At 40.8% G+C, this 20,538-nt stretch overlaps 2 protein-coding genes across 2 annotated transcripts in view; one reads left to right on the top strand and one right to left on the bottom strand.

Annotated features, from left to right (window-relative positions):
- The first annotated feature begins 4,584 nt into the window (after positions 1 to 4,584).
- ENPP4 (ectonucleotide pyrophosphatase/phosphodiesterase 4) lies at positions 4,585 to 15,841 on the top strand. The gene is made up of 4 exons (XM_026653305.1): positions 4,585 to 4,690; positions 9,174 to 10,035; positions 11,156 to 11,326; positions 13,965 to 15,841. The coding sequence occupies exons 2-4, from the start codon at positions 9,207 to 9,209 to the stop codon at positions 14,324 to 14,326; spliced, it is 1,362 nt and encodes a 453-aa protein (XP_026509090.1). The 5' UTR covers positions 4,585 to 4,690; positions 9,174 to 9,206; the 3' UTR covers positions 14,327 to 15,841.
- Positions 15,842 to 17,017: 1,176 nt separating this feature from the next.
- ENPP5 (ectonucleotide pyrophosphatase/phosphodiesterase family member 5) overlaps positions 17,018 to 20,538 on the bottom strand; it is a 21,217-nt gene continuing 17,696 nt past the window's right edge. The window contains exon 4 of the mRNA XM_026655907.1: positions 17,018 to 20,538. This exon is cut by the window's right edge and continues 200 nt beyond it. Coding sequence (XP_026511692.1) covers positions 20,353 to 20,538 — 186 coding nt within the window. The 3' untranslated portion in view covers positions 17,018 to 20,352.

Here is a 20,538-nt window from a genome sequence, read left to right as displayed (position 1 = left end):
TGTTTTGGTGTACAGGGATGTGATTACTCACATTTTTAAGATTAAGCACATGAGTAAGTGCTTTGTGGAATTAAAGCCAATAGGAATATCCTTTTAACTCTGAAAATCTATCTGGATCATTGTATAAATAGAATGCTTCTACTTTAAGGAGTATGTTAGAGGCTGGTAAAATGCCTGGTTGGTATGAAAAATAGCAAAATGTATACAAAGATTAAATAGGTTAAAGGGCTGGGAGCTCCCTCCTCTTGTTTCTGCATGGTCTCCCGCTCCCTTAAATTTCCTATGTTATAAAATGGCAAATATCTTTTTACGAGAATACAGTAAGGTCACTTATAAGGGACATATTCTTTTTCTACTGAAAAATGGGCATGCAGTAATTCATGTACATAAATACTTATCACTATGTCAGGTTCAAATCAAGGTTTTTGTGTTGTTGTTTTTTAAGTCTGAGCAGCTGCCAGCGTTCAACCTATTTATCATTTTTATCTGAATTCACATGGGATGATTTATACACTTCTGTGGTTTACTACACCTTGAATACTGCATGCAGTGCTGGTCACTCCATCTCAAAAAGATATATTAGAATTGGAAAAGGTACAGAGAAGCAGGGCCGGCTTTAGGAAGTGTGGGACCCAATTCGAACAGTTTCGATGGGGCCCCGACAGGGATGACTAAAAAAAACAAACGTGGGGCTTGTACTCACCAGGCCGTGCTCCTAGTCTTTGGTGGCGGGTCCTTCACTTGCTCCGGGTCTTCGGCGGCACTGAAGGACCCGCCGCCAAAGACCCGGAGCGCCGCCGGGTGAGTAAAAATTAAAAAGGCGCCTCTAGCCAGGGAAGGGATTCTCTGCCACTTGCCCCCCCACTCTGGGCGGCCCTGCCACTGGGCGCAGGGCCCTCTTAGGCGCGGGGCCCGATTCGGGGGAATTGGTGGAATTGGCCTAAAGCCGGCCCTGCAGAGAAGGGCAACAAAAATATGAGGGGGAAAGGAGTCCGGGAGAGCTGGCTGTATTTTAAAGAAGCCTTATTGAGGACACAGGAACAAACCATCCCAATGTGCAGAAAGAAAGCAAATATGACAGGTGACCAGCTTGGCTTAACAGAGAAATCTTCGGTGAGCTTAAACACAAAAAGGAAACATACAAGAAGTGGAAACTTGGACAGATGACTAGGAAGGAGTATAAAGATATTGCTCCAGCATGAAGGGGTGTAATCAGGAAGGCCAAAGCACAATTGGAGTTGCAGCTAGCAAGGGATGTGAAGGGTAACAAAAAGGGTTTCTACGGGTATGTGAGCAAGAAGAAGGAGGTCAGGAAAAGTGTGGGACCCTTACTGAATGGGGGAGGCAGCCTACTGACAGATGATGGGGGAAAAGCTGAAGTACTCAATGCTTTTTTTGCCTTGGTCTTCATAGACAAGGTCAGCTCCCAGACTGCTGCACTGGGCAGCACAGTATGGGAAGGAGGTGAGCAGCCCTCAGTGGTGAAAGAATAGGTTAAGGACTATTTAGAAAAGCTGGACATACACAAGTCCGTGGGGTCGGATGCAATGCATCCGAGGATGCTGAGGGAGTTAGCTGATGTGATTGCAGAGCCATTAGCCATTATCTTTGAAAACTTGTGGCGATCGGGGGAGGTCCTGGATGAAAAAGGCAAATATACTGCCCATCTTTAAAAAAGGGAAGAAGGAGAATTCAGGGAACTACAGACAGGTCAGCCTCACCTCAGTCCCTGGAAAAAAATCATGGAGCAGGTCCTCAAGGAATCCATTTTGAAGCACTTGGAGGAGAGGAAGGTGATCAGGAACAGTCAACATGGATTCACTAAGGGTAAGTCATGCCTGACCAACCTGATTGCCTTCTATGATGGGATAACTGGCTCTGTGGATAAGGGGAAAGTAGTGAACATGATATATCTTGACTTTAGCAAAGCTTTTGATAAGTCTCCCTCACTATGCTTGCCAGCAAGTTAAAGAAGTATGGGCTGGATGAATGGACTATAAGGTGGATAGAAAGCTGGCTAGATCATTGGGCTCAATGGGTAGTGATCAACAGCTTGATGTCTAGTTGGCAGCCGGTATCAAGCAGCGTGCCCCAGGGGTCGGTTTTGTTCAACATCTTCATTAATGATCTGGATGGATTGCACCCTCAGCAAGTTCGTGGATGACACTAAGCTGGGGGGAGAGGTAGATATGCTGGAGAGTAGGGATAGGGTCCAGAGTGGCTTAGACAAATTGGAGGATTGGGCCAAAAGAAATCAGATGAGGTTCAACAAGGACAAGTGCAGAGTCCTCCACTTAGGTTGGAAGAATCCCATGCACTACTACAGGCTGGGGACCGACTGGCTAAGCGGTAGTGCTGCAGAAAAGAACCTGGGGATTACAGTGGACAAGAAACTGGATATGAGTCAACAGTTTTCCCTTCTTGCCAAACAGGCAAACGGCATATTGGGCTGCATTAGTAGGAGCATTGCTAGCAGACTGAGGGAGTGATTATTCCCCTCTATTCGGCACTGGTAAGTCCACATCTGGAGTATCGGATCCAGTTTTGGGCCCCCCACTACAGAAAGGATGTGGACAAATTGGAGAAAGTCCAGCAGAGGGCAACAAAAATGATTAGGGAGCTGGGACACATGACTTATGAGGAGAGGCTGAGGGAACTGGGTTTATTTAGTCTGCAGAAGAGAAGAGCGAGGGAGGATTTGATAGCAGCCTTCAACTACCTGAAGGGGGATTCCAAAGAGGATGGAGCTAGGCTGTTCTCAGTGGTGGCAGATGACAGAACAAGGAGCAATGGTCTCAAGTTGCAGTGGGGGAGGTCTAGGTTGGATATTAGGAAACACTATTTCACTAGGAGGGTGGTGAAGCACTGGACTGGGTTACCTACGGAGGTGGTGGAATCTCCATCCTTAGAGGTTTTTAAGGCCCGCCTTGACAAAGCCCTGGCTGGGATGATTTAGTTGGGGTTGGTCCTGCCTGGAGCAGGGGGTTGGACTAGATGACCTCCTGAAGTCTCTTCCAGCCCAAATCTTCTATGATTCTATTCTATGATTCATTGGTCTGACCCAATATGGCCATTCTTATATGCATTCCAAGAAAAAGGGTGAATCAGAGTTGTGCTACTTCATTTATAGATTTTCTCATAGCTTTCCTGTATAGTAGCAGTATACCAGGTCTACATCTCAAAATAACTCTTTGACAGAGAGGCAGATCAACATAACCCACCAGCCCCAGCGTATGCATAAAGCTCATCAAGGAAGAGCAAACAAGGTTTGAATTCACACAAGTTTCATTGTGAATTTACTAGAGGCATGTGTAATCTAATGAAGCTAAATCTAGCTGTTTACCTCTGCTGAAGAACAGTAGTAAGGCCAAAGATAAATGTGGCTCTGTTTCTCTATTTTCATGATTAAATATCACATTAAACTAAGACTATTGAAGCTTCAATAAATTACCAGTTTATTCCCACAATAAACTGCTAAGGTACATTTCAATTTTCACTGAGCAAAGAAACAGGGCTCCATCCTTTCCTTTCAGTGTAAGAAATAAGGAAGACGGAGGAAGGATGGCTTGCCAAGATGGGTGCATAGGTGGCAGAGAGAGAAGCCACTGGGACATGGAGGTACCCAATCCTGCCTTGGCCTGCAGGAACCCACTAGCCTAGAGCTCACTCTGCTGACAAGCCCCATTTCACTTTGCAATAGCAATAAATCAGGTATATTGTGTCTCATGTAACAGCAGACAAGTGAGGAAACATACAAACACACACACACAAAATCCCTGGCATCACAGCCCTCACTTACTCCCTGCCATAGCTTCCCATTGAACCCCCCCAGCACCACAGCCCCCCCCTGTCCCCTCCCATACCTCCCCATTAACCCCCCCCCCGCACCACAGCCCTCACCTGTATCCCGCTATAGCTACCCATTAAACCCCCCGGCACCTCAGCCCTCACCTGTATCCCGCCATAGCTTCCCATTGAACCCCCCTGCACCACAGCCCTCACCTGTATTCCGCCACAGCTACCCACTGAACCCCCCGGCATCTCAGCCCTCACCTGTATCCTGCCACAGCTTCCCATTGAACCCCCCGGCACCACAGCCCTCACCTGTATCCCGCCATAGCTTCCCATTGAACTCCCCGGCACCACTGCCCTTACCTGTATCCCACCATAGCTACCCATTGAATCCCCTGGCACCACAGCCCTCACCTGTATCCTGCCATAGCTTCCCACTGAACCCCCCGGCACCACAGCCCTCACCTGTCCTTCTTCCCACGTCCCGACACCCCCCGCTACCCTGCCTGCTCCCCTCCCCCACACACCAGCGCCCAGCACGTGCCCGGCGGCAGGGCAGCGCAGCGCAGCTCCCTCTCTCTCCCCTCGCACCTGCACCCTCTAGGAGCCAAACAGCTCATTAAATTTTCTTTCCGCTCCGGAACCCAGCAGGCCAATCAGATCACAGGCCGAGGGCGCTCTGACCAACCAGAGAGCCACCGGCAATACCCCCCCCCCCCCCCGCGACTATAGCCTGTGGTATTGCGGTTCCGTTTTGGCAGTTGGGGCTGCCGTTGAAGGAAGAGAGGTGGTTTCAGTGCGCAGGCGCGAATGCTCCGTTCGTTTCTCGTTCTGTGAGGAAACCGCGCAGCAGCGAGCGAGCGAGTGACCTTCTGGCGCTGCCTGGGGACTCGGAGGGGTAAGTTGAGGCTCCCGGCTGTGGTAGGGGCGAGTTGGGGCAGACTGCGCCCCCCGGGGAGGTGTATGCAGAGGGGTCTCCCCTCCCCATCTTTTGACAGTAGGTTGGACCCCCCCCCCATCCCATGTACTGTGCTCGCCCCGACTGAGGCCCCACCCCGCGGGTGCCTGGTGGGGGAGTGTCCCCTGTATCCCCTTATCCAGAAAGCCCGCCTCCCATCCCAAGTACCTGGTGAGGTGCACTTGCCTTGTTCCCTCCCCCTCTCCCCCCAGCGGCTTGGGTGCCTGGCAGGGTGCCCGCCCTTCCTTGCCTGCGGTGCCGGTTACATGCAACGTCCTTCACTGCGTCCCTGAGTGTCGCTGGGCTGGGCATGGCATAGGTGACAGTGGTTCACTTTCAACCCAGAGGTGGCTGCGTTTGGGGGGAAGATAAAGTGATCCCTGTTCACTGTAGAGTGTGTGTGTGGAGGGGCTCTGGGATCCTTGAGAATGAAAGGTGTTAAATAAATGCCATGGCTTCGGTAAAGTGGCTGGAGAAGATGGATTTATTTCAGCTAAGGAAATAGGTTGGGAATAGAAAATGGAAGCGTAGTGCGGCCACTTTAGCGAGAATCTGTGTATGCAAGCAAATGTATTCCTGCAGATGCTTTTGTAAGCAGATGGTGGTGTAAACCAGAAATGGATACTGCCTTTCCCCCTTTCCCTGTATTTTGTTTCTTTGCCTATGGCAGCTGAGTAGTGTGCAAGATTTGTGGATTTACATATTCTGAAATTAGATTGCCATCTTATTTCATAATAATTTCTCACAAAGTGAAATGAGTACTATGGTTTTTTGGAGTGTTGAATCACAAGTAGCTTCCCTTAACTTCATATATCAGAGGAAAAAGACTAGTTTAGATGCCAATTTTAGATCCTGTTTTTAATGCAAAACTATTTTAATGATGTTTCAGTGAGCATGGTGTTGGATTTAAACATTCCTCTGTAGTATTGTGACTTCAAATGCAACACATTGTATTAATGGATGTTAACCAGGAGGTTAAACTGGCCAGTCTAGCGTCATTTTTCCAAACTGAGTAGCACACACAATGAAAATATAGTGAAAAGTAAATTAGACTTTCACGATTCCAGTGTCACTAATGCTGCCACTCGACCTTATTAACAGAGGTAAGGGGAATTGTTATAACACCTTTATCATCTGTAAAGGGAAACCTAAACATTAGGACCCTAAATTTAACTACAGTTCTAAACTTCTTAAAGAATAGTCAAAACTTTGTAGCCTATTCCTGTGAAATGACTCTCGAATGGAAAACCAGGATGTAACAGGTATACGTAGCCACAGTGTGAATAGAAATATTTATCAAATACTTATCTCTTACAGCAATTAGAAGTAAAAGGTCAAATGTAGACCAAAAGTTTAATGCCTGCGGCATTTCTGAGGTGACTCTTACTGTGGTATCTAAGGTTTTGTTTGTATTTGGGATTTTTGCACCAAGGTAACTACAGCAGTCCAAAACCTCCCATCTAGACAAGCTGTTGGCCTTGATCTACTAGCAAAGGCTGTTGCCATAAAGAATTTATGAAGACTGGCTGAAATTCTACTCTTTAAAAAAACATGTCTGCAGCTGGTGCATCAATCAGGGGTTGCAAGAGCTTCAATTTTGGCACTCTGAAGGTTTGGGAATAGTTTTGTCAAACTTCTTGTTCAAACAGAATCCACTTTAGGTCAAGGATTTCAATTGAAATTATGGCTCCGTAGATGTCAAATAAATAAATATAAATATATATATTCTACTGTGCTAATTAGTTCACCCACCTTTCATTACACTACACAAAATTCATGAATATTAAAAAACTAAATTGGGGGAGGGGGGGGCGGAATGTCAGTTTCCAAGGCTTATGTTTCTGTGTGTATAGTAGCAACACCTATTATACAGGTGGCTAAACACTTTCCATTATAACCCCCTGTCTTCAACTGCTTATTCCTTTTGGCAAACTGTTTGGGCTGAAATTTTTCATGCTTGATCTCTGCCTCAGGCTGACTTAATTTTTTATTTATTTATTTATTTTTGTAAAAAGCTTCAGCAAAAATCCTTAAACTAAGGGGGAAATAGGCAGCTTTAACAAAGTTAAGCCGTCTCTTAGAATTTTAAGAGCACCGGTACCTCAGGATTTGAAATGGATACTTGAAACTTGGCAGGGGAAATAGTTCAATTGTGAAGGAGGTACCATTTGCTGCCCCTGATTTGGCTAAACTACAAAACACAGAAAACTGTCTCTTGCACATGTACAGTAGAGTTTGTCAGAAGCATGCTGTTAATTAATCTTCAAGCAATATTGCTCGACTGGCCTGCGCTTCAGGAATATGTCATCTGATGATATTGTAGGATGACTTGTGCAACCTGGAACTTCACATCATGTTGCTTAGCAATTCATTAGGCAATCCTAGTCCTTCCTACACAGTCCTTATGCCACCCATGCTAAATTGCAGCACATCCTCTCTGCTCCAGGCCAATCTCTGTCTGTCTGTTAGGTAACTTTGTAAAACATGCCTTCAGAACTTGCATTCCTGTTTTCTAGATTAATGAATGGTCTGACGATGATATTATGCTACAGCATGAAGTTACTACTCTAAATTCTCTCTCATTGGAAAAAACTGACCTGTAAAGAACATACTTTCAGTCTGGTATAGTGGTGTGTAGCAGTCCAAGTGCTAGCTTTGATGAAGGTAGAACTCCTGGTCAATTTGGCAGTGTTACCTGTGCAGCAGCCAAGGACTTGTCCATAAACAACTAGTTTTCTGCAAGCTGGCATTCAAATCCACCTAGTGCTAGCCTGCTGCGGACTAACTGTCTGTGAACCCTACTGATGTGCATTAACAATTCGTTAATGTGCTTTGATCTGGTCCTGTTTTCAAAGAGGACTAGATCAAAGTGCATTAGTAAACTGTTTGTGTGAACCCCGCTGATGTCCACTGACAGTCCATAGATTGACACCCCATCTTGCCACAAATTAAATGTCTGTTTCTCAGGAATTTCCCACTCTGTCTTCTTTTCTCAAAACTAAATATTCCCAGTTTATTACCTTTCCTCATTGGCCTGACTTTTCTAAACCTTTTATCAGTTATATTGCTCTTTTGACTCTCTGCAGTTTTTACAGTGCCCAAAGCTGGACACAGTACTACTCCAGCGGAGGCCTCACAAGTGCCGAGTAAAGTGGGACAATTACTTCATGTTTTATGTACAATACTCCTGTTAATACACCCCAGAATATTAGCCTGTTTCTCGAGTGCCTCACATTGTTGGCTCATATTCAATTTGTGATCCACTACAACAGGGCTTCTCAAACTGGGGGTCGGGACCCCTCAGGGGGTCGTGAGGTTATTACATGGGGGGTCGCGAGCTGTCAACCTCCACCCCAAACCCCGCTTTGCCTCCAGCATTTATAATGGTGTTAAATATATAAAAAGTGTTTTTAATTTATAAGGGGGGGGGTCGCACTCAGAGGCTTGCTCTGTGAAAGGGGTCACCAATACAAACGTTTGAGAGCCAGTGCACTACAACCCCCATATCCCTGCAGTGTTACTGCGTAGCTTGTTATTCCCCATTGTGTGTTTGTGCATTTTAATTTTTTTTTGTTTATTTAATTGTAGTACTTGTCGATTTGAGACCAATTCTCTAATTTTTCAAGGTCCTTTTGGATTCTAATTCTGTCCTCCTCAAAGTGCTAGCAACCCCTCCCAGCTTGGTGGTGTCTGCATATTTTAAAACCACACTCTCCATTCCATTATCCAGGTCGTTAATGAAAATATTGAATAGTAATGGACCCAGAATGGATGCCTGCAGAACCCCACTAGAGAGATTCTCCCATTTTGACAACGAGTCATTGATAATGACTCTTTGAGTAGTTTTTCAATGAGTTGTACACCCACAATATAGTAACTTCATTAGTAGACCACGTTTCCGTAGTTTGGTTATGAGAATGGGATTGTGTCAAAGCCTTACTAAAATCAGGATATATCACATCTACTGTTTATCCATATTCAGTAGGCCAGCAACTGTGTCAAAGAAGGAAATTAGGTTGGTTTGGCATGATTTTGTTCTTGACAAATCCATGTTAGCTGTTCCCTATTGCTGTATTATCCTCTAGATGATTACAAAATGATTGTTTAATAACTTGTTCCACTATCTTTACAAGTATCAAAGTTAGGATGACTAGTCTATAATTAATAGAATTTATGAAGTGAAAAGTTAAATTGCTCATGTGTTTACCTAAACAACTAGGGGCCAGTTCTGCTGCTATTGATGTCAATGGAAATTTTACCATTGACTTCAATGAATTCAAAATTGGACGAATAGTGATCTCACAGTTAAAATCCTCTCTGGAAAGACGTGAAAAATTTTAAATATTTAACATAGCTACCTAAGCCATCTACAATGTAACACATTTTAGATTGCCTGTATAATAAAATCTTTTTAATTTTTCAGGTACATCAGATTGGCTGCTGGGAACACTTTGAAATGTTGTCCGCAATGAAATTAATGTTCACGCTCTTTCTTTCTGGAATTCTAGCCTGTTATGGTGGAAATGCTAATTACAATTCAATACTCCTGGTGTCCTTTGATGGTTTCAGGGCTGACTATCTGAAAAACTATAGATTTCCTCATCTCCAGGAGTTTATTGAGGATGGTGTGTTAGTAGAACATGTTACAAATGCTTTTATCACAAAAACTTTCCCAAACCATTACAGCATAGTGACAGGCTTATATGAAGAAAGCCATGGCATTGTGGCTAACGCAATGTATGAAGAAGATACAAAGAAGAAGTTTTCAGAGCTTAATGATACAGATCCTTTCTGGTGGAACGAGGCAACTCCTATTTGGGTGACAAATCAGCAGCAAGAGAATAGAAGAAGTGCTGCTGCAATGTGGCCTGGTACTGATGTAAAAATTAATAACACAATACCTCATTTTTTTATGAAGTATAATTATTCAGTGACATTTGAAGAGAGAATGGAGAACATTACTATGTGGCTGAACAACTCTAATCCACCAGTTACTTTTGCTACCCTCTATTGGGAAGAACCAGATGCAAGTGGGCATAAATATGGACCAGGAGATAAAGAAAACATGAGAAAAGTGTTAGAACAAGTGGATAATCACATTGGTTCACTTATTTATAAACTCAAGGCATTGGGATTGTGGGAGAACATTAATGTCATAATTACAAGTGATCATGGAATGACCCAGTGTTTCCCACACAAGCTGATTAAACTGGATGACTGCATTGGCCGTGGTAACTACACTCTAATAGACACGACACCAGTTGCTGCAATACTGCCAAGAAATAGTATGTATATTTTTCAGTCGTATACTGAGAAAGTGTTAAACTTTGTCTCCTTTCTTGCTGGAAATTTCCCATTGTGGTGTATTACTCACAGGAGTTGGGAAGACAATCCAGTTCATGTTGCACTATTTAGATAGAAAATAATGGATTAATGAATAAATTAAATTAGGGGTATCTGGTTACTTAAAAATAACTGGGCTCTGGTAATGAAGAGCACTTGTTGACTAGCTAATATTTACCCTGCATGCTATATACTTTTGGATGTTAATGAGGGCTCTGGTGTGGCTTATTCTAAAGTAGTTGTGGTGGATTCTCCATCACTGAAAACTTTTAAATCATGATATGCTCTCAGAATTATTTTGGGGAAGTTCTATGGCCTGTGTTTTATAGGGGAGATCAGACTAGGTGATCAGTGGTCCCTTCTGGCCTTGGAATCTATTCATGCTTTTCCTCCTTTTGCTCACCCTGTCAGTACCTCAGTTGTATCACAATAATGAGCACTGTGTAAATATCGAACTTCACTGGGGATTGAAAATTATACTGATCTGAGCTTTAGGTCTTTATAACTTAAACCAAATCATTTTGATTATCATTTTGCCTCTTTCATCCCCCTTCAATTACAGCCTGATTTCATTGGTCAAGTCTTAAACTGATTGATAGAGCTAAAACCAATCCTATATGAAAGCTGGAATCCCTCCCTAATGCCATTTTAGGGTCATGACTGAAGATTAGCACTTACTGATGACGGCCAGAATTGATGTGGTTGATTGACTTCAATGCAGGGTTCACTTTTTATATTTAAAAAAAAAAATCCAGTTTCTTATCTGTGATTATTGAATATTAGAGAGAAATTATATTTGTACTTCAACTTTCATTCTCTCCACAACAAAATCTGAGAAGCCATTAGAGCTTTCAAGGTGAACACAGTTACAGCAGAAACAAATGGTGACATCAACACTGTTCGCCTCAGTAATCAATCCGGTACCTAGGTGACACCCCCTCTCATTTGGCTTAAAAAAATATTTAAAAGTTGCATTAAGTGTGCTTATGGATAATGACAGTAAATGGACAAACTACATAACTGAATAGTTGCTGTTTCATATGCTGTCTATTTTCTTTGCAGACAAAACATATGTATATAACTTACTGAAAAACTGCAGCACTTCCATGAAGGTGTATCTTAAAGAAGAGATTCCAGACAGATTCCATTACCATCACAATAAGCGCATTCAACCCATAATTCTGGTTGCAGATGAGGGCTGGACAATTGTACAAAATGGGTCACTTACAAAATGTAAGTATTTTCATCCTTCATGCTCCTGGTGGCTTATATTGTTGAACTCTTATTTCTATTGTTCGGATCCTAAGGTACTACTATCAATGACCAAAAAAAGAGTCCCATGCACATTACAAAAACCCATAAACATTGGGTTACGCAAAATGACAGGCAAATAAAACAAATAGGAAGGGTTTAGGAGTACAGAGTTATACCACCACCAAGTTTGTATGAATACATCTGCAATGGCAATGGTCACAGTAGCCACAAGTTATGATAGAGAATTTAGACCAATATGTTGAGCAGTAAAGTTCGATGTAGTGAAAGCATAGTGTCTTTGTTCTGTATATTTGGGTAACCAAAAAAGGGAAAACATAAGCTTGCTGCTGCAAAAAAACAGTTCTGTCTTATCTTAAGTCATAAGTAGTACATTTCATGATAATTCTTAGTGCTCTGGAACTTTGCCACTGCCATCTATCTCCTTGATGAATCTGACTGTAACAAGTGGTTGTCTATGGAGAATAACTTTTAACTTAATATTGGTCATTGGCACTGCCACCACTTTCATCCATATTGTTGCATAGGATATAAAGCTGTCCTGTGTTCCTTTCATGTTGGAGGTAACAGTATATTATCAGTGGAAGGCATGAATCTCTTCTAAAGGGGAACCCAAGAGCTCTGAGCTGACTCAGTGTAGGAAAGAGGGTGTCTGGCTCACCAGATAGCCAAAAACTGTGCACTTAACTACAGTAGATATGAATGTTTTACCATGTATACCTTTTGAGTGCACAATTGGCAGCCTAATGGAGTAGTGAATGGAGAGTCCCAAATTTTTCTAATGTTGCTTTGTTTTTCTACTAATACTACCACTGCCACCATTCCAGTTTCTAGCAATAGAAGCAAAATAGAAGTTTAGCTTAAATGAAAGCAAGTAATTGGTAAGAGTAATTTATGATTTATTCCAACACTGACATTACAAAACTGCTAAACAAAATAATCTTACTGGAGAGACTCACTGGATCATGAGATCATGTAAATTACAAAATCCCATATCAAAATCCTGAATTGATTGATTGATACTGTCAAAAATGCACTTTGGACGAACTGCCACCAAGAATTGGATATATACAGGATATTTGCAAAGGCCCTGTCTGATGGGTAATTGGTTGAGTTACTCAGATCATGAAGAAACCTTGGATGAGGACTCTAGTGTGTACAGAGACTGAATCTATCCAAGGTTATGTGCTGCAAACTTTTAGAACTGACCAGTCACAATAAGTAGCTAAGATTTTTATATCCATACATATACAGTGTAATAGAAAGAAACCCCATATGTTTTGTGATCTGTTTTGCTGACCTATCCCATAGCTTTCAGTGTTAGTGCTATTTCTGACTCTTTCTATATATCTAGTCTTTTGAATGGTCGGTCATAAAAGAATATTACAAAAAAGACTTTTTTCCTAGGTCAGCGGTTCTCAATCTTTTTTTTCATTTGTGAACCCCTTTTGGAAATTTCAAATGGAGGCGTGGACCTCTTTGGAAATCTGTGTATCTATAGCTGAATTCTGTTCAGTTTTCAGTTAGTCTTTCACGGACACCTAGTCCACAGTCCCACAGGTTGATTGTTGAATTGTTGACCATGGAAAGAAACAATGTATTTAATATGCAAACGGTAACCATTGTGTTGCCATCTGATACAAGTTTAAAGCAAATACAAAAGTGTCTCTAGAATAGTTGCTATAAAAACCCACTATTCCCTGCTGCTAGAGTGATCAGCAGATAAAGGTCAAATTGAAGAGTGCTTCTACTCTGCATCCTGAAACTCTTCAAATTCTGAGCTGGCAGACTACTAGAGATGGGTTCCAGGTGCACAAAAGAGGCCAGCTGTTGGTCCTGAAGAGTTCAGTCCATGAACCAACAACATGAGTGACCCAGTAAAGTACAGCTGTCATAGCAGGACACGGAAGATGTTTGGTTTCTATGTTGATTGGTTGTTGCTCGTTGCTATTTGTTTGCATTCTAAATAATGTCATACTCTGGAGTTTGTTTACCCTAGAGAAACAAACAAGATTGTTTATTCTTAACCAAAAAAACAACAACCGTACCCTACTGCTAGAATTCTAAAAGTTAGATCTACAATATAATTGGTCTTAAATAGTTTTTTACTGCAATGACTGGTTTAAAAAACAAAAAAACCACAAATTGCTGCATGTCCTGTATGTGAACTAGAGGTTCAAGTGCCTGTTAAAACTTCCGCTGAATCACTGTGAATTAGTACATTACCTACCTTGACCACTTTTTTTAAAAGAACAAATCTGGCTACAAACCTATCATATCATAGACAGTGATGACCGTCACTTTCATAATCCAAATCTTTTGCCTGGATTCACATTTCTGGGGGGAATATAGAGGTTGTGCTCTAATCCAAAGAAACTTCAGCAAAGTGCCCTGTTAATTTTTAAGTAGCAAACTTTGCTATTAAAATATTCTTGTGGCTTTCAGGCATTGGTATAAGTGTTGCATTGCTTTATTGTTCCTTTTTTTTAGAAATGGACAACAGTTAATATCATAGCTGACACAGTTTGTAAGCAACTTAGTTTCTGTTAGTTTACAACATTAATTTTATATTTATTAACTTTGCATTTCTCCTTTTTAGTAGGTGACCACGGCTATGACAATGCTCTCCCAAGCATGCATCCGTTCCTGGCTGCTCACGGTCCTGCTTTTCACAAAGGCTACAAGCAGAACACAATGAATAATGTTGATATCTACCCAATGATGTGTCACATCCTCGGATTAAAACCTCAGCCCAATAATGGAACCTTCAGCAACACCAAGTGCTTGTTAGTTGACCAGTGGTGCATAAATCTCCCTGAAGCAATTGGAATAGTTGTTGGTGTCCTCCTAGTGTTAACTACTCTGACCTGCCTTATAATAATCATGAAGAATAAAGTGTCCTCTCCACGTCCGTTCTCCCGACTTCAGCTACAAGAGGATGATGATCCCTTAATTGGATAGCAGATGTAGGAAGTCCTAACCTCACTACTACATAAATATTAGGGTCTGGAAGTAAGTAGTATGTTTAATCTGCAAGTTTGCTGATCATTCTATGATGCACTTTAAACAGTACTCATTTAAAATTGCCTAAGATGTACAGACAAAAACCTGTTGAACTGTTTGCCTCTGCATTTTGACTAACAATTCAATAGCACAAGATTCACAAAAAGAATCTACACTGAAAGGATTCTGTGTTTCCTACTGGAAAAGGCATTTAACAAGACAAAGATGTTAGTTTTGCATTCGGGTATTTACACACTTGTAAAATAAAATATCAACTATAAACTAACTAGGCTAGGAGTCTGAATTTTAACATTTGTAAATGAAACTGGCTGCATTTTGTATTAAATTTAATAGCAGTGATCTCTTTACAATTCTTGCACTCCTGTATCAGTTGGAAAAATCTGTCCTGGGTCTTAGACTTTAAGACCACTGGTTCTCTGGCTGGTGTAATTGATTGTTCTTGGAAACAGGGATTCCAATTTCTTGTAGCTAAATAAACCAGCAATAGAAATTCAGCACTAGTGGCAGTTCTCCCCTGCAACTATTATAAGTTAAGTTGTACAATGTTCAGTGTTTAACTAGGACTTGGTGTAATCTAAAGTACAGGAATGGGTTTATGGATATCAAGGTTCTTGTAACCACTTCTGACTGTCTGCATGGCCTTGTGCAAGTCAGTTGACTATTCTCTACCGCAGTTTCCTCATCTATAGAACTGGGTTGACACTTCGTTACCTCGCAGAGATGACTTTAATAGTGAGTTTGTTTGTGAAATGTTTTGAGATTCGCAGGTGGAGGTCTTGAAGTACTATTAAAAAGAAGAATATGAAAACATTTCTCAGATATACCCCTACTTACCTACAGGCAGTCTTTCATATACACTTAATAATCCCAAAGTTGGGTTTTGTGGTTTTTTTTTTTTTTTTTTTAATTTTTAATGGGGACCCCTCACTTCAGGGTTCAAAGCTTTCTTTGGTTAAAACATGATTGTAATAACACATGAAGAAAAACTTGGTTTAGTGCTTAGGTAAGGATATGAAAAACCAATGGATTGTATCCTATGAGGAGGGTACCTTTTCGGATCTAAACCTATTAACAACACAATTTTAAAGTTCTATTGTAAACTAATGGTATTTTCTGAAAACCACTGAACCTTTTTAGTGATGCAGTATGATTTGCTATATGCTACTTCACTCCCAGCCTGCTGATCAGGGTTTGAAAAAAGAGCTCAAAAGTGCTGAGCGTTGCTCTTGAACGGTGCCTTGCTGATACACAAGGTGGCATTGGTAGCTCCAAAGGGAGCTGCATCCAGTTTTCCAGGGGTAGAAAGAATGGAAAATAAAGGGAATCTAGAATTAGTCACCTTTGTGTGTATGTATATGTGGGTGTATATAATGTGCTTAAGATCAGACTATTTTTAAATGGCTAGTGCCTTAACTTGGTGAAATATTTATATTTTGATTGTATGTTTTTGGTTTCTGTTAAAACATTTTGCATATGTAAAATAAATTTTAGAAAGTGTCAAACTATTTTTTTTCCTAAGCACAAAACATGGCATGTTGTTCATCCCTTTGGAACTGATACAGCTTTTGCTGTTATGGCACATGATAGCATTTTCCAGTTAGTGCGGACTATGATCTTTATCTCCAAAAGAGGCTAATGCATCCAGAAACATCCGAACAGCAAATGGCTGTGCAGGGAGAGGAGGCACACATCAGCTACTGGCCTGGGCCTGGGCCAGGAGCAGGAAGGGCTCAGGCTGGTGAGGGTCGGTGTGAGCTTGAAGAGCCCAGATACTGAGTAGCCATCAATGCATCCCTACTGCTGGAGAAGGCAGCATCCCCACTGTCCTTAAAGAAGCAGCTGCTTCTTTTTTTAGCCAGTAACCTGTGTAGAATAGCCCATATTTCAGAAGGTTGCAGCAGATATAAGCTGGCTATTTGAGTCCTCAGACTGCTTAAATCCTCAATTGGTTTTAGACATGGGTTTTGGGTAAAAACTGCATTAAGTGCACTGGCAGATCTTCTAGCATTAGACAAACTAAGTTCTCCATGCTATTTTTAAAAATGTCAGCTTCTTTTGGCACAATATGAGGACAGTAGGATTGGATAGAGTTGCCCTTGAGTGCTATGGGATCTGGTTATCTAGAGAATAGTTTTGCCCCCAGCCCCTATGCCTTAGATAAGACCAGTAGAGCTACCTTGCCACAAGTGCGGGGTGGCTGTGGTAGCACCTTCTCCATCAGGCATCCTGTTTCTGGAATTTGTTTCTCTTCCAGCACTAGATGCTATAAAGCCACATCTTTTGTAATACGCATTGAAGAGTATATTTCACAATGGGATTTGAGATGATCATGACCTCTAAACTTGAGTATGAATTGGAAATCTGATGCATCTGAATTATGCTAAAAACTTGAATTAGGGGAAGGGGTAGAGCTGGGGATACCCTATATGAAGCAGAATAAAGGAAGAATTAAATCAGTCATTCTATTGGTGGTTTCTGGTGCTTCAACTGAGACAATGATTTCCTTGGCATATGTGAAACTTCTTTCACTTGCAGAAGTTGGTCTAATAAGGGATATTACCTCATCCACCTTCTCTCCAAAGTAGTTTAATACTTAAGCTAGTAAAGACAGGAATAGGAGTAATTAACTCAGCCCAGAAAATACCTTTTATGAAGACAGTTAAGTTGCATATATCAAAATAAAAAGATGAATGTGTGAGAGGCCTTACAATTTCATGATATGACAGAGCCTGGGTTAGCTCACATTCAATTTATGAAACCAGAACTCTCCCATGTTTGTTTACTATTTACTAGAAATAATTACAACAGTAGTTAAAACACATGCCTATTAAATCTTTTCATAAAACTGTTACAAGTTTCAGAGGTTTTTTTTAAACAATCTTAGTTATGACTTATACTACCAGCAGTGATAAAATGATGAGTTTACAAGCACAAATAGGAAAGAACATTCTTGACTAGAGTCAAAGTATGCCACATTTTAATAAGTGGTGTTTTTTTTTTTTTTTTTTTTTTTTTGAACAGTGCAAGCTTTCCCATTCCCTGAACTCACAGTTACAGTATTTTAACCCCAGCTTCTACTAACTCAGTCACATGCAATCTTAAAGTACTTGAGAGGCACACACATCACACCCTGTGCCCTTTCAAAGAGCATGGGCTGGAGCATCTATCACATTTCTCTAGTGGTATCATTTCTTGTGCTTACAGGTTTAGGCTTGTGCATTTGTAAACTTAACCAGTATTAGATAGGTGGCCTGCAACTATTCCTAAACTATAGACATTAAAGTTTATTTTATTTACACTAAAACAAAACATGAAAACAAAGACAGCTTTTAGTTTGTAGGGATATAAAAATCAAACTAATGGCTGAACACACAGCTCCCCCCTTCAAAACCTGTCAGTTATTTTTACAGTACAGTGCATGTTTCAACTTAAACAGGTTTTGTGACTAGCAAAATCCCTTTTTCCTGGGGGTATTGGCTCACAAATACAAAGTTTTCTCTTAGAACACATTGCTCTTCACTAAACTGTTTTAGGTATGGGAATTCTAGGCACAAATGTTACTGTTGACAGATGTACTGAACACTTTCCCCTAACTTAGTAAGTTGCCTAACAGATTGAATTATACAACTTTTAACCTGATTTAAAAAAAAAAATTGCAAGTGCTTACTACACCCTTGAGGATATAATTTACTTGCTCACTATGGTGTTTGCTAAAAAGCCACATTAACACCTCTACCATGTTGAGAGAAAGAATAACTATTCAATTGTGCAAAGAAAGATCACATTGTCTATCTTGCATGAAAATTTTAATACTAAGGTCATTGGGAAGAGGGGACAGAGCTTGAGTGAAGAAGCTACTGGAAATGGACAGAGTAAGGGAAGATTATCTAGGCTTCCGCACTACAGGAAGTGCTGTCAGACTGTAGCTCTCAGTTCTGTATGTGAATACATTTATTCAATTGATCTGAAAGAATTATTGCATATAGGTTACTAAGATCAGAAAAGGTAGAGATTTTATATATCAAAACATCTCCCCTTACCATCCAACCAAAATACTTCCCACCAATTCCTGAGGACAAGATTGCCAAAGTAAAGACTGCAGTGGATCCTGACCTTTCTGTTAGTAAAGTTTACTGGTAGCCTGATTTTAATCTAGGTTCATCTGCTCTGAGCTTCAAGGTCTTAACTACTACTGTGAACACCATTTTCATCTGTTTTAAAAGAATTGTCTGATGAACTAAGACTGAAAGTCTACTGCCTAGTCTACTTTTGTTATCACCTGACTCACTGAAATCAGGATGTGGGCTTCTCCAGCAACAGGCAGCTTTACATTACAGGCACTATGGCCACAGGGTGATTTTCCTTGACCACCTAAGCAAAGATGGAGGTGGCGCAATAGCACATGATCCCCAGGACAATTACAACAGAATTTCACAGACATGAGTCAGATTAAGTTATACACAACGCTGAGTTTTGAAACTGAGTTCTGTGACTACCAACTCAGTTTCAGTATTCTTGCCCACCCCAATTTGACAATAAGCTACAGCCCAGGAAACACCAGCCTTCTGTGGGTCATATAACTCAATTTAGAAATGCACACTGCCTGCTACAATTAAAGACCAAAATGCACAATGGCCCATTTCAGCTATAAAGATGTCTGCTACAGCAGTGGAATTAATTAGTTATGGTTACAGCTCACAAGCAAATTTTGTTGCTACACAAGTTGCATCAAGGAAGAATTCCTGCTAATTATATCAATTTTCTTGCTTCATTATTTCAGACTATCCTGTCTGATACACTTTCAAGCAAAAGCCACCCTTTACAAGTCAGAGAGAGATTTGTTTTTACATAAGAACTAGTATAATTCTTTACAAACTTAGAATTACAATAGATCTTGAATGAGAGAGGGTCTCGTTGCCACATTACTCCTGAGCAGTATCCACTGCATCAATATAGTTTCTGTGGAAAACTTTCCAGATTCTGTCTGCAACAAACAACAATATGATGCAGATTGCCCTATGGCTGCGAAGAAAGTCCTACATATCCCCACCTTGCAAGGATATAATTTAAAAAGACAGTCAAACTCACTGCTGCCCATTAGGGGCTCAACTCCACTGGCATCAGTGGAATCACAGCTGCTTAAGCTAGGGAGGGGATTTGGCCTGCTGTCTATTTTGTTGTCTATTACTTCCATGAGATATCAAAAGGATGCTAATTTAGCTCAGTTTTCCTGATATGATACAGGTCCATGTAGGTTCTTGTTAGTTATCTTTTTTCCTACTTCACTTCCCTATTGAATATTTTAGTTTATTGAAGTCTTAAACATTTTAACCAAATAGCAGTTCAAATAAAATTTAATGCTGACTGATTATTACAGTAATAACATTGGAATATATCAAGGTATGTATTTTAGTTGCTATAATTTAGAGAGAGAATTCAGAGACATACATGGCTTTGCAACTTGTACAAACACTATTCTACTGATATTTATATTGAATGCACAAAATCAGAGCATGTTGGATAGTATCGATTTAATCTGCCCATCCTTCCACTATGAATCCCTTACACTCTTTTCTTAACCTAAATAGATTTTTGTTTAAATCCATTATTTGTTTAAATTCAGAAGATAAAGACCAAGAGCTTAGTGAATCTAAAATGATTTCTATTTCCAATATTAGCTTAAAATGAGGTATCCAAGGGTTTAAAGTTACTAAATATCTACATACATATCCTTCCAGTGTTATCTAGAGGGGTTTTCAACCCCTGAAAAATTAAGTGGTTATATGGTGCAACAGAAACATGCTCTCCCTGTATGCATCTGTTACACATTTACTCCAGTGCACCACATGTATTTATTTTTGCAGATCTACTCACCTAATTTCTAGGAAAACTTCTTTTAAGCTCAAAATACCTAGAATAACTTTTCATTGTTTTTATTAAAGTGCCTCCATTGGAAAGTAATATTACCCTTGTAGTAACGGCTGGGAAATTTCAGTGTGTTGTACCTGCATGCTGGGTAGGTGGCTGTGGGTTATGTGTTTAATAAAAACTAGAAGAAAAACAACAACAAGAATGCTACCAAGAAAAACTCCTATAAAATAGGCATAGGACTCCTGTGCATAATATCTAGGATTCAGGTCTCTTGGAAC

The sequence above is a fragment of the Terrapene carolina genome, unplaced genomic scaffold (assembly GCF_002925995.2).
Source record: "Terrapene carolina triunguis isolate 2854851 unplaced genomic scaffold, T_m_triunguis-2.0 Scaffold42, whole genome shotgun sequence".
In the NCBI taxonomy this organism is placed as follows: Eukaryota; Metazoa; Chordata; order Testudines; family Emydidae; genus Terrapene; species Terrapene triunguis.
Note: the sequence above shows the minus strand (reverse complement) of the source record. Positions and strands in the feature narration are given on the sequence as shown.

Excerpts from the sequence above, each read along its gene's own strand:
- ENPP4 (XM_026653305.1), top strand. The coding sequence starts at position 9,207 with ATGTTGTCCGCAATGAAATTAATGTTCACGCTCTTTCTTTCTGGAATT. Across the intron at positions 10,036-11,155 it reads TGCAATACTGCCAAGAAATA|ACAAAACATATGTATATAAC; the intron begins GTATGTATATTT and ends TTTTCTTTGCAG. Across the intron at positions 11,327-13,964 it reads AAATGGGTCACTTACAAAAT|TAGGTGACCACGGCTATGAC; the intron begins GTAAGTATTTTC and ends TCTCCTTTTTAG.